At 39.8% G+C, this 14,225-nt stretch overlaps 1 protein-coding gene across 1 annotated transcript in view; it reads left to right on the forward strand.

The window, feature by feature from the left end:
• Positions 1 to 14,225, forward strand: part of EPB41L5 (erythrocyte membrane protein band 4.1 like 5) — a 49,695-nt gene that overhangs the window by 25,198 nt on the left and 10,272 nt on the right. Inside the window, exons 13-17 of the mRNA XM_062498197.1 lie at positions 387 to 414; positions 2,670 to 2,712; positions 2,925 to 3,040; positions 13,454 to 13,620; positions 14,114 to 14,208. Coding sequence (XP_062354181.1) covers positions 387 to 414; positions 2,670 to 2,712; positions 2,925 to 3,040; positions 13,454 to 13,620; positions 14,114 to 14,208 — 449 coding nt within the window. The remainder of the gene's footprint in view (positions 1 to 386; positions 415 to 2,669; positions 2,713 to 2,924; positions 3,041 to 13,453; positions 13,621 to 14,113; positions 14,209 to 14,225) is intronic.

A 14,225-nucleotide genomic window follows, 5' to 3' on the forward strand; every position in this document is an offset into this window, starting at 1 on the left:
TATTAATGATAGTTCTTTATGTACTAATTTATGTAAATTTATGAATTGAGTTCAAAATTGTTGTCATTGAGTTTTTTTTCATTGTTCTTAGGAGCTGCCCTTCCTTTCATGATCTGACAGCACGTGATACCTTGTTTCTGACTCACACTCTTGCATAGGTCAACCATGGCAGCTATGTCTTCCTTTAGATACTTGCTTAAATCTGGCTTTGGTTTGCTCTTCAGATTTTTACTTTATTTTCCAGTTTAGAATTTGTTATTCCCACATTATACATGAGATGGGCGCAACTTTTGCTCTTTTGGTTGCCTACTTTTAGGCAGTGCTAGGCTATGTAACTGATAACCTAATTATAAATTACATTTTCTTAATGCTTTTTATTTTTACAGCATACACTCCTAAACTGGAAGATACAAGGTAAGATGCATTCCAGTATTTGAATTTCTGTCTTTGATGTTTGGCACGTGTACTTGAGCAAGTGTCTGCAGGAGGAGGATGTAGTGTTGGCCTCTGAACTGTGGTTTTGCCATGGGTATTGTGTTTGTTTGTTTTATATAGAAGTTAGTGTTCAGAGCAAAGCTTCCGTGTTGCTGTTACACAGACAATTTTGCCAGACTTTCTTACTAGCTAGCAAAGAAGTTTGTTTATTACTAGCTATGATTCTTGCTGGATATGAGCTATGGTTCATGGTCCTGCCATCTAAAGAGATCAGGTAGAAGTGTGCGAGGAGGTCTTCTACCTGAAGTCTGCCTGCTCTGGCTGTATCACTGAAATACCTCATTCAGTCAAAGTCAAAGACAGGGAAAAGACAGTAAAATGAATATTTTTGCAATAAGTTGATAGTTTTATATTCCATACTACACTTGCATTTATTTTTATGCATGACAGATCTTGAAAGGGAAGCCTTTTGGTTCTTTATTTCTCTACTGAAAGTCTTCCTGGATGGGTGGGTTCATATTGCTGTTGCAATGTAAATTACTCATATGTATTTGAATCATATAATTTTCATACCCTTCCTTAAGGGAAGAGAGGAAACCAGGTTAAAAGGAACTACCTGGTAGTGAAGAAATTAAGGTCACTCAATTCTGGTTTCTGTCCTTTGCCCTAATAACTTGTGAACACTGGAATGATCAGTTGCAACCAAATTATTTTTTAAAAGTAGATATTCACAGGTATAAAACACCATGGTGAGGTGGGTAAGGAATACCAAAATAAGATTTCAAAACAACAGGCTTAAAACAGTCCAACATTTTCTGTCTGTAGTAGCAGGGCTCATTCTTGCACGAGAGAGGGAGAAGTCTGGAACTGTGGGGACAAGACTGCAGTGTGACTTCCTGCATTGTATTTCTGTACAATGGGAAAGTACTCTTCAAAACTTGGTGTCATTAAGATCCTCTGCATGCAAAATGTGACTGTTTGGGTAGTTAGTGCTCTTGTGATGCTGTGTTGTTGTGTCCTTCTCCAAGTTTCAGGTTACTTAGGTCATTCTGAGAGTGGGAAGAGAAACTTTGTGTGCAGTTTCTCCTCCTGATAAGACTGCAGTCTCCTGATCTGCACTTAGGCGTGGCTGTTGTCTCCACAGCAAGCTGTGCCATTTCTGAAACCCTACACTCCGGTGTTGCTAATTGAAATGCATCATGAAAGATGTATGTTGTTCTCTTCTTTTGTGTTAACCCAGCACAGGGGAACGTGCTAGTCAGAAGGCATTCCTTAATATTTTTGTTAGTTCTGGGGTAGCCTCCACATTCCTCTCAATAGTGAAAGGGTGAAGGGGGAAACAGGCAAGGAACAGCTTGTTTAGTATTGACATCACAGTGTTTTAAATAAAAAAAATTCCACGGAGTCACTGAAGTAAATACAGGAGTCTATTTGAATTGTCAGCTTGCCAGGTTGGATAGCTGTTGTCCAGACCATAAATCAGAAAATTAACAGGTTGTAGGAGATGGGAACCTTTTTAAAGGGTAAAAGTCTGGGGGAAAAGTTCGCTTTGCATGAAATCTATAATGTACAATTACTGCTTTTAAGTCTCTCAAAAATGTGAAATGTCTCTTGCAGGTTCAGAAATCATCAAGAATAGGGATATGGGTCTTATTTAATTAATCAAATAAAGTAAATATTTAATTACAAAATTATTATTAATGCTGTGCTGAGTTGCTGTGCATGTAAATTTGAATAGTTGCTTTTAAGTCCATTAGTGTTTGTATGCAGAAGAAACTCTTGAATTTTTCTGATAAACTTCTGTGACGTGAAAGGTCAAATCAGGAGGGTTCTAGTTATGGAACAAGCATAATATCTACAGTATGTAGGTGAGCTTTTGAAAATGTCATATTTTGCTGGGTGTTTTAACTAAAATAATATATTTTTTCCTTTGGAAGTGCTACATCTTACTGCTGAACCAGGAAGACTTTTTAAACCAAACTGGTTGAGGAAAGGAAAAAAAAAACAGATGAGTTACAGATAAGCTACAGCTTGAACAAAGAAAAAATAGCTTGATACCCTTAGTTACATAGACTGAGACAACTGACCTAAAGCAGAAGATTTTAGGGATTTTGTGAAAAGAGATTAATACTTTGCAAATATCTTTGTTTCTTTCTGAAAGTCCTTACAGTTCTACCATCCTGCAATAGCAGTTTGTTGATCTGATTAATTTTTGAATTCTCCTTGTCTTTCAGTGCTGCGAACAATGCTGTTATCAGCCAAAATAATGGATCGCAAGTAAGTAGACTAACTGAATGTTACAGTTAACTACTAACTGTGTATAGTTCTGAAAAGGCTGAGCATTGATATCCAGTGCTAGGGAAGTAGGGGGAAAAAATGGTCTTGCTTTAGCTTTGTGCTTAAGAAGCATTGATATGTTTTGTTCATTTTAATGTGTCATCACTTCATTAATGTGTGTATAATAACTTTTTTATCTTCTGTCTCCAAAGAGCTGGAATGCAAAGCCAAACCTACCTGTCCTAACAGTGGTTCCTTCTGCACCAATCTTAGTGGAAATAGAAAACCTCCCAAGGAGCCCAGGAACCAGCCAGCAAGATAAGAAGTGGTATGTTCAGCTTTGCTGGGAAATGAACTCTGCTTACTTATGCATGATTCAAGTAGCTCTTCCTTTTTCTCTACTTAAATAAGCTGCCATCCTTGTATCTCTAATGTAAGTTGACAATCATATTAGGGATGATTTCTTCCTATGAATTGTGTGTGGAGAGGTGAGGACAACAGGCTTAGTCACTGCTAACCAAAAGAAAATTTCTTCAGGGGCTACAGGAGTTAAGGAGTAGTAGCATTTTCAAGTCTTGAAGAGAGTTTGGTCCTTCTCATTTGCCATAAACTTGTAACCCATGCTTGGTATTGTGGGGCCCAGGGACTTGCCTTGGTCCTTAGAAAAATACAGAACCTTGTAAACTGAATTATCCTCATGAATTGCCTTTTGGACCTTCTGAAACAGGCAAGCTGACTTTTCTCATGAGCTTGGGTAGAATGGGAGCTTGAGGAAAATGACACAAGCTGAAGATAAGAGCTTTGATTTCATGTAATCAGAATATCTGTTTTATGGATTAGATGCATCTATAAATGAAAATTATTTCTTTGAAGATAGATAAATGTACATGTCATTTATCTTTTCTTAAACTAATTCTATATTGCAAAGCTATTTTCAAACCAAAACTGGCATATATCAACCCAGTATTTGCACACAGGTCATCTTAACTTCTTCTTATGGCTTATCCAAGAAGGAAAATTCTGGCTTCTGCCAGACTCATCAGAAGCTGTCATGGTGGAATGGAGTGACACCCAAGCTCTTATCCTAAGCAGTTTCAGCCCTCAAGAGAAAAAGGGTCTTTCTCCCATTGTCAGGCATATGGATCTGCTTTGCTTCAGGATCTCTTACAATGATGATACCTGTTTCTAATGGTGCTGTGACAAATGTACTTTAATGTTGTAAATTATATTCATTTAGAGACTTTTAATACTATCAATTTTGAATGATAAAGGGGATGGTAATTATGCTTTGAGTTGCATTTTATTGACATTTCAATCAAAACGTATGATCAATGCTGTTTTTCTTTCTTTTGCCCTTGATTTATCTAGTATCTGAAATCTGTGCTTGTCTGTGGTGGGATCCTGTTGATCGCTCGATTCCTTCCGTGGTGGTGGGCGAAAGGTGGTGGCATCTTTATTTCTTCAGCATTCTCAATATGGTTTTATTTTTATTCTTTTGGCCTAATTGCAAGATGAGTGCTAGACACCTGTATTCCCTTTGGTGAAAATGTTTGACTTGGCTCCAGACCAGCTCTTCTTGGGTACCTGATTTGTGCTGATGTTCCTGCTCATGTTTGCAAGGCTGCTGTTGCTTACTGAAATCCTGCTGCTTTGGTTCTGGAGCAGAGAGGGCTCTATAGCCACTCAGTTTTGGGTTTGTTATGCCTGTTTTTAGGATTGAAAACTGGAGCTTGTCTGTATTAACATTGCCCAGGAATCTCCGTTTACATGCCAGCTGCTGCAGGATGTAGTGATTGTATGGAAGAGTGGGAGTGAATGCAAAATACACCTGCATGTAACCCAAAACAGTGTGTCCTAAAGAAAACAAGCTTCCTGGCAACTGATGCATTTTAATTGATAGTGCAGTGCTTCTATTATGTCTGTGTTGCGTTTCTTTGAGACATTGTTACTGAAAGTAGTTTGTCTTCTGGTGTTCACTGGAAGCAGTACTGCCTGTAATAAAGGACAAATCAAGCTGTAGGAAAAAGACAACAGTTTGGAGCTGACTCAGGAATTGAGCTACATTCTGGTTTCGTAGATGGGAAGTGGGGTTAGGTTAATGGAATTGCCAGAACATACATATTTATTGCTGGGGGCTGTGACTTGGCTATTGTGCCTGCAAGGGTGTCTCGGTGCTGCTAACAAGATCTCCTTTCAACTGCTACTGTCTTTAATTGGCCTGTTTCTGCATGAATTATCTTTGCTTTCTGTCAGAAAAATAGTCTTCTTTTAGAGAGAGCTTGCCAAAGATTGCTGAGAATACCCAAAATCTTCTGGACTGTGGATTTTGTAGATAGTTGGATTGAAGGGGTTTAGAAGTAGGGTCCCGACCTCCTGGCTTTCTGTACTCTGTTTGGCAGGTGCCTGTGTTGGCTACCTTGCAACTTAGATCCCTTCGTAATTTCAATGTTTCCTTTAATTTAAAATGTCAATGCTGCAGCTGCCAACAGCAATTTTGCCAGATTGTAGAAAGTACTTTTGCCAGATACGAGGGATTTTAGTAATTGTGGGTGTGGGGTTTTTTTTTTGGGTTTTTTGGGTTTTTTTAAACTTTGCTTCATTCCTGTAAAATTGTCAGTACAGGAAAGCTGTACTGGTGTGCAGGATATGAAAATGGTCTGCAATATTAGTTGCAAGTCTGGAAAACCTAAAACATGATAAGTGTCTTTTTAAGTTTAGTCTTTCTCCAAGAAGCTGGTTTTTTTGCCGAGTTAGAACAGCAGACAGATTTAATATTTACTTCCTTACTGTGGGATAAGTAGGGAAGTTTTATTTTTGCTAGTGGATGTAGCTTTCTTTTAACCATGTCCATGAGAGAAATGGTAAAATAATCAACTGTTGGGGTTTGGAGCCCTCGGTATTCATGGGTCACTTCCTCAGTGCATTTCACAAAAGCCTAAATTCTGAATTTACACATGGATAACCTTTGTATAAATCCTGTCTCTTTTCTAAAGAAGGACTATCCCCGAGTGTTAATCATTTACCACAGTTGTGAATCCTGCATGCTTTTCTGCTTGCCTGCCTTTAACACGTGATCTTCCAACTCAGCTGTCTGCTTGGCTGTTCTGGAACATGAGAAGGTGGAATTTGAGCTGAAGGCCATCTGACCCCTCTATATGAACAGCAACAATCCTTCCACTTCGTTTAGATTTGGCTCATTAAGTCGAATCTTTTACATTAAATTAAGGAATAGCTTTGTTTCAGGGATTTCCTTACATCAGTAGTTTATGAAGTGCTTTTTTCCAAGCACTTTTTTCATATGTGACTGTGCCTTTTATCAGCCTCTCCTAAAACATACCAGTGAAGGACCCTAGTGCTACACAGGCAACAGTTAACAGATCATTGTCCATTTTTGAAGTATTTTAGAATTTGGCCTTTTTCAGTTAACTGCTTATCCCTGCTGCTTTGGAGATGTTTGTACCTAAGGCCTTCCAGTTTCCTAGCTAGGGGCTCCTGCATAATAATATTTTTCAAAACACTGTCTTAAAGTGATGAGTGTTCACCCTTGCTCCTCTTTCTGGCTTTTGGAAGACTTTATACCAACTGTGGCAAAGAGTGGCCGTACTCTGCATGTTACTTCTATGGTTTTGATTTTAGGAATTCTAAATTTAAAATTTAAAAAACATTATGCTTTCATATGGAAAGTTAGAAAGTGAGGCCTTAGTCTGTGTTGTGACCTTTTGTAAAATGGTTCTTTTCCAGCTATATTTTTATGTCAATGGAAGTTATAGCTGCAGGCAACTTCTTCAGTAGTATTAATCCCTTAGTCACCTAAATTGTGGATGATTCGTTTTCTCTACTGTTTGCTCCTGCACAGTAACACTATTTTTTTTCTGAGTTCCTATTTTCTTCTCCCTTTTTTTTTTAATTTGCTTTGGAATCTGCTCTTTCCAGTCACTTTGAAAACTGGTATTGCTTATAGATGTTTGCTTCAGGTGTACGTTTAGAGCTGCCAGTTAAACTTCTGCAAATAAAGTGTGCAGTATACTTGGGATCTGTTCCTCCATCACATTATTTTCTCCCATCTGCAAAATGCACATGATTCTTGCTTAGTCCTGTGAAGCGTTTTGAAATACGAAGTGCTTTGCAACTGGGAAGTGTAAGCAACATATACACGAGCGAGCTTGATCAATTCAGACTTGTGCGCAAGCATGCACGATGCTGTGCAGAAAGGGGTTTATTTGGCAGCGTCATCACGCGCACGTGTGCTTGCATGCCTCTTCCCTGCGCTATTCACCTTCCAGGAACGCCCCTTCTCCTTGTCTTTTCGCGTCAGTCTTGCCGTCCTCACCTTTGCTTTGCTTTTCCACCCTTTTCCTCCTCCGTGCCCATTGACTAACGCTCCCCCTCCCGCTCCCCACCGCTCCAGGCCCCCCGACGCCGCCGGCCGCTGTCAGCGTGGTGGAGCCGCGTGGGCCCCGCCGAGGAGCCGCGCCACGGACGGACAGTGCCCCGCGTTCGTCCACGAGCGCAACGCCAGGAACGCGGGGCTGCACGGCGCTGCCTGCGCTGTGCAAGCCACCATGACCAGTCTCTGACCCGTGGGCCCTGCTGGAGCTCGGGACTGCTTCCCGGCAGGGGCTGGGAGATGACCTCCTGAGCTCCCTCTGGGACGAGGACAACGGACCGAAGCTGACTAGAGGAGCAAAAGCTTTTATTGCAAAGGCTCTGCTGATTGTGCTCTTGGTATTGAGTCTTTAAAGAAAAACAACGTATAGACCGGAAGCCGCACGTCACTCTTACTTTAAAAACAGTATATATCTATCTATGTGTGCATATAGATAGATATATTTTTTAAGTTGTGATAAAGTTTTTCTTAATGACCGCAAGATTCATTTTTTTTAGCTGGGTTTGAGAGCCATGCAGGAAGTCACATTTGTTATAAAACTATGTATACAACTAGTGGGTTATAATATGGTTTCAAAAATCTAAGAGAAATAGAGGGTGTAACTGCCCCTCCTTTTGAACCATGGTCATGTAAAAGTGTCTGAGATGCATGGTTGATCTGAAAACTAACCTTCTTAATAAGACCTCTTCTGAGAAATATTGCTTGGAAATTAAATAGAATTATTTTCAATTTTTAAAGAATAAATTTATTAGAACTGTCAAAAAGGCAAAGAGTATTTTTTTTCTTTTTATAAATTTTTCTTTTTTTTTTTTTTTTTTTTCCTTCTCTGGTTCAGTTGAAAAGAAACAGAAATATTTTCAGATTTCCTGACAAACACCAGCCCTGCCATATGATTCACGAGGTTAATTGTCGAGTCAGAGGTTAAGACTCTAGCTTCATGGCTCACTGGTATTCTTGGGGGCCTTTAACAGCATGAGGAGCAAACCTTTACCCTTGAACACGCTATGTTTTCTTGTGTTTTATGAAGTTTGTTGCTTTTAAATTGCAATATTCTCTTCCTGTTTAAAAAAAGGAGGGAAAGTTGTAACAGAGGGCTTTTTAAGTTAATTTATATTTAGCTTTTAGGATAAAGGAGTTGTTTGAATGATTTCCAAATTATTTCACTATGTTTCCAATTGCCACAGAGCCCAGAATTAAAAAAACACTGTTTTCAGATATCCAGACCTGAAGAACCAAGTATGTGTCAGCCAGGACATAACTTAATATTGCCTGAGATATTTTTGCCTCCTCACCCCCACATCTGATGGGGGGGAAAGAGTTTGCTAAAGAAATATGAGTCTCTATTTTATAACTCTGCTTAAAAAAAACCCATGAGCAAGCTGTGAACTAAAGATCTGTGACACCTACCAAGCTGATTGGAATGATCTCTTATGCTCTCTTTAGTTTTATGTTTTGAATGGTGGATGTTGTAAACTTCTGGAGTGAAGCAAACCTGTTTCTTTCTTATTTATAAAGTTGCATGAGAATATGCAAATGAAAATAACTTGTTTAACTTTACAATATTGTATAATGTCTGTGTAGTTGAGGGAGAAGAAGCCACTAATTTGAATGGAGGAATTTGGGATAGTGTTATATCTAAAATGCAAGAACACTGCTGCAATAGCAAATCACTGTTTATTGCAGAGTCTTAAGTTCAGGTGTACTTCTGTTGAGGTCAGGCCACTGCAAGTAGTGTCGTGAGTCCTCGAGTGTCAGAGAAGTTTTGTGTAGCAGAGAAGCTTCTGTGTAGCACAGAATTAAAGAGCAGGTGAGGCTGAAGGACACCTAGAGACAGGCAGTCCACCCTCATGGTAAGAGCAGGGTTGAGTAGAGCAAGTTGTTGGGACCGTGCCAGCCAGGTTTTGAGTATCTCCAAGGATGGAGACTTCATACCCTCCAGAGAACTGTTTCACCAGCCTCACAGGAAGAAAAGTCAGGTTTTTTTTCTTGTGGTTAGTGTTATGGTTTAGAGTGGAATTTTCTGTATTTCAGTTTGTGCCCATTGCCTCTTGTCCTTTCTCTGGACTCCCTTGAGAAGAGTTTGTTGTCCTTATTCCCTCTATCAGGTTTTTGTAGACATTGGTGCAATCCTCCTGAGCTTTCTCTCTCTGGGCAGAAGAGTCCCAGCTCTCGGGCTCACTTCCTAGCTCAGGTGTTCCAGACCCTTTGTTGTCCTTGTGGCCCTTTGCTGCACTCCTTCCAATATATATAACCATGTGTCTCTTGTCCTGGGAAGCCCAGAGCTGGGCACAGCACTCCAGGTATCTCACCAGTGCTGAACAGAGGGCTGGCAACCCTGCTGATGGTCATGGACTGCCCTGGAATTCACAGAGAGTTTGGTGATCAAAGCTGTGGCTCAGGTTTTTGTAGTGGATTTTTTCCATGACAGATTCAGGATGGGGAAGCAGCCTGAAACCCATCTGCCTTTAGAATTGGTTTGTTTCAGTATGATATGTGTTGTATGCTTTTGCCATGTGGATTTGACTCTTGAATGCATCCTGGTCCATTTTCCTCTGTGCTGTGGTTTTTTTGGTAAGGTTTCATGACTTGGGGAGAATTATTAATCCTAGTCTCTATTTGAATGGGTGGCAGCTCTCAATAGCAGACAGAGAAACTGTGTCACACTGGTTACTAACACCACCAAGGTGCATTTTTACAAGGACACGTGATGTCCTCTATGAATTGCAATGAGGAAGGACATGGATGTTTTCCTGTGGTGACAGATCTTTGCTTAATATGCCCAAAGCTTCTGCAGCCAGCACATTTTCCTAAGCATGTTTTCTTTCCTCCTGTAGTTGTTGACTTGTATGTATTATGCTATGTCAGTATTTGCAATTATCTTCAAACAAATGTGAGACTGCAGAATTCTTGGAATATGAGACTTACTTGATTAAAAAGTGAATGTGTGTGAGCTGTTTCCATTTGCTTTCCTCACTTGGAAAAAGGAACAGCTTTTTTTTTTTTTTTAATATATTGTACATTTTTGTTTAGGCAATTTGAAAATTCGCTACTCTTCTTACCTTCAGGTACAATATCAGTTGCCCCAAAGCTAAGAAAATTAACAAATAATTTAATGCTATTGTCCTGCCTTGCAGAGCCCATGTGAAAGACTATTCTGTGTCACTACCAGTGTGAAAAAATAAATGAGCTTGCATTGTACTTCATGCTATTGGAAATCAGACTGTTTCCAGGAGGACAACCTCTTTTGTAGGACTTAGTTGCTGTATTTTGAAGATTGTATTTCACAAACTAGCATAAAGTATTGCTCTGCTTTTCAACTAGAAAGTTAAAACCCACACCACTTGTAACTGACAGCTTTCTCAGTCATGTTGTACATTGGATGCTGTGTGGTACATCTTTATGCCAGTATATGAGTCAGGCAAAAAGAAGAGGTAATGCAGGAGCTACCCCATTAACTGTGAACTCCCTGAGTATGTAATGACTTATTAATGGGTTGGCAAACCTTTACATGCACCACAACCCACAAATTCTTATATCCATAATTATTTGTATGGCTTGAACTCCTGGTATCTTATCAGCATTCCCCAGAGAGTATTTCTTAAAATACGATGGTAGAAGTTGATTTGAAGACATAAAGCCGAGTGCTTATTCCTATACAAAGTTCAAAATCCCTTTGTATGTGGGTAAATGCAGGTATGTGGAAGACTAATGCCTGTTCAATTCCTGAGTACTGGGAGCTGACTCTGGTAGAAGCCCTACTTTTCCCAGGAAGCTTTAGACAATTTCCCTTGCAGTTGGTGTGCCAGTTAATCAGTATTTTATAAGAGGTGTCAGAAATCCTGTGCAGTGATTCAAGTTTTTTGTGCTTTTTGCTTCCATAGTTTAGCCATTTATAAAGCCTGCCTTGAAGTCTTCCTGCTGGTGCTCTGGAGAGGGTGAAGAGTCTGGGAGGCTTCAAAGGTTTTGATGCTCTTCGAAGAACTCATGCCTGCAAATTCCAGTGGCTGAGGGTCTCCCAAGTCTTACCTTCCTCTTATTGACTGCCTATTTCATGTGGCTCAGGAGGTGTTTCAATGGGTCTGAAGGCAAGATGGGGTCAATTCCTACTTGAATCTTGACTTTATCTAAAATTATTTTCATTTCCCTGAGGCCCTGTCCTGATGTGGGGTGAAGCAGCAGGGATTCACCCTGGTTGTCTCTGCTACCTCAGTCAGGTCTCCATCCCAGGGCACAAATGGCAATAAGGTTTTTACTAACTTTGACCATCTCAGTGTAAGTAGTACACAGCTTTTGGGTAGTGCACAGCTTTTGGAGCACACTAGGCACTGTGTTGTTTGAGTATGTTGCCAGATACCAAGACTGCCCTTATCTGTAGTAGGGAAGTTTTTGAATCAATTCTCTTGTCTGTCAAGACAAGTAAATGTTACTGTAGTAGTCATGAGGAGAAAAAGTCTAGTGTAGTTATCCTAGCAATTAAGGAAGAAAATTTTCATTTTTCATGCATTTTCTCTTAAAATACTAAGAAAAGCATTGGGACATTCAAGCAGAAGAAGTGTTACTAGTACAGCTTGTTCCATGTTCCTTCAAAATGTTATGGTGTCAGCAGCTCCATACTGTAGGTAAAAATCTGAACTTCTTAAAATTGTCATATTAAATATTGGAGACTATCTACAGAAAACTGTCAGAAAATAGGAAGAAAATTGTAGGATTTTACGAAGAAAATATGAAGATTATAAAACATTTTGACACCTGTTTCAGCAAAGTAAGGTGTGGGAATCAGTCTTACTATCCTTGTTGCCTTAATTGGAAGAGCATCTCTTCCTGTCTATTAGCTCTAACAATTAAATCTCTGTATCCATCATTCCCTCTCTGCAAGACAGTGCTGTTTGCCTATTCCCGTTAGTGGTGCAGAGAGAGGCTGCACAGGGGGTTGAAAATTGTCCTATTACTTGCTTTGCTAGTAGGTTCTTATTCCACTGCTCTAAGAGAATCAAGCCAGTGGCCTCAATTTGCCTCACAGCAATTAATTGTCTTACAATGATTCGTACATTATTAGCACTAGAACAGTGATATCCTGTAATCTGTTTCAGAGGTATATATTTAGCATTGAAAGGATTCTTTGTGTGCTTGAGCTGGAGGGGAAGGAGATTTTTCCTGGGGTCTCTATAGTTACAATAGGGCATTGCTTCCAGGTTCCAGGGGCTGGAGAGAGGCATGAGGCACTAACCTGGTAGCAGTAAGGGAGACGCTGGTCTAAAGTGACAAGTAGAAAACTTTTCTTGTCTGAGCTTAAGGGTAGGTTCTGTTCTCTTGTGGTGTGTTGTGGGTTGATATCATTATTCTCATATTTGGGATGGGACTTGCAAAAGGGATTGATAGATTTTTCTTCTTAAATCATTATTGTAGCCAAACTGTGAGCGTGACTGTTGACTGAACTGGGCAGCAGTAAAGTTGCAGATGTGTGCATGGGCTGTCTGACTGACCATTGCATTGTGTAGCAGTGGTTTCTGTTTGTTTGCTGTTAGGATAGCTTTAGCTGTTCCCGAGCTTTAGAGAAATGTTTGTGATTCCTCATTGCTTGCACAAGACAAGCATCATATCATTTTTGTTTTTATAATTGTGTTTGCTTGTTCATTGAAAATACAGCTCATAGTGCAAAATTAAAAGGAGACATTTCCATCAGAAACCAAAGGAGGTGAAACAAATGGTCCTGACAGGGTACAGAGTACATGCTGTGGTTCCCTTAAAACTCTGTGACTTCTAAGGTTTCATTCATGGCTCTGCCTAAGTTAACAAAACCAAAACTGGTTCTAGGTATGCCTGACCATAAGTGTCAGTGCAGTCCTGTGCAGTGCACCCTTCTGCCCTTTGTTCTGCTTACCAGTGTTGGGTGAAGTGCTGCACAAACAGCTTTTTGTGATACTAATTTCCCTCCCCCTAACTTATCTTTTTCTCTTGTAAAAATCCTAAAGGGTACCTTGAGTTTGTTAGAAAAACTTCAAATGTTTGTTCCAAAAAGAGTATTTAATGGATGAAAACTTCCCTCCTCCTCCTCCTCCTCTCTTCACTTTTTCCACTGCTCTGTGATGGCACAGCAGACAACATGGACCTGTTCTGTTATGAAGTCACTTATACAGACTTGAAATGTTTTCTTTTTCATGTTTCTGAAGCTCACTGAAAGCCAGTGTCTGTTAGTTACTTGAACCTGTTAGTTACTAGTTCTTTTAGATTGTGACTGGTCAGCAGAAGACAGCCTGAATAAAGAGATTGCACGTGTTAAAGCTATTTTTTTTTGTTACAGGAAGAGTGGTAACATGATTGTGCATCTCTCTGCCCATCTTTCTGCCTTTGCAGCATACCTCTTGTTGATTTGCTAGACAGCACAGAGTTGCCAGAAACTTGTGTGGATGATGCTGTGAGTCGTCCAGTTGTTGGCTTGGCAACAGGAGATTCAGAAGAGACTGTTAGTTGCCCTCCTCCTGGCATGAAGGAAACTGCTGCAGAAAAAGCAGACTCTGATAGTAAGCAAACTGACAGATTTTTCCCTATTATAATGTGTGAAATCAAGATTAAATAATTAGGTTGATACAGGATTGTTTCCTTAAAAAAAAATCTGGAGCTGTTTTAGGAAGCTCCCTTAGATTATATGCATAAGAACAATTTTACCCATTACTGGAACAATAAAGATGGGAGATACAAAGTTCTTCATTGGATGTAACTTTGTGCACAAATACAGTAAATTGCAACCATCTAAGCAATTAACTATGTGTTTACCCTCTCACCATGAGGGTGGCTGGGTAAATGAGCTCCCAGGAGTGCAGTGTTGTGATTTGGTGCACACAGTCTGCAGGCTTGAAATTTGCACCAAAGCTTGAGCAAGTAGATTCCCCCATCCCTATGCTTTTTTGCACAACTTTAAAATGATGTAATTAGTATTCAGGAATAATGCAAGTTACAAGTCAAATAACTACACACTAGCATTAGGAAGATGATATCTTTTTTTGTCTTTTTCAGCATTTGAAGACACATTCCTAAAACTGAAACAGCTGGAGACAGAGTGCAGCAGCCCCATGCTGACTGAGCATCCTAACGTAAACCTAAACATACAGGTAATTGGCCTTTATTC

Source organism: Cinclus cinclus, chromosome 9, assembly GCF_963662255.1.
Source record: "Cinclus cinclus chromosome 9, bCinCin1.1, whole genome shotgun sequence".
Taxonomy (NCBI): Eukaryota; Metazoa; Chordata; class Aves; order Passeriformes; family Cinclidae; genus Cinclus; species Cinclus cinclus.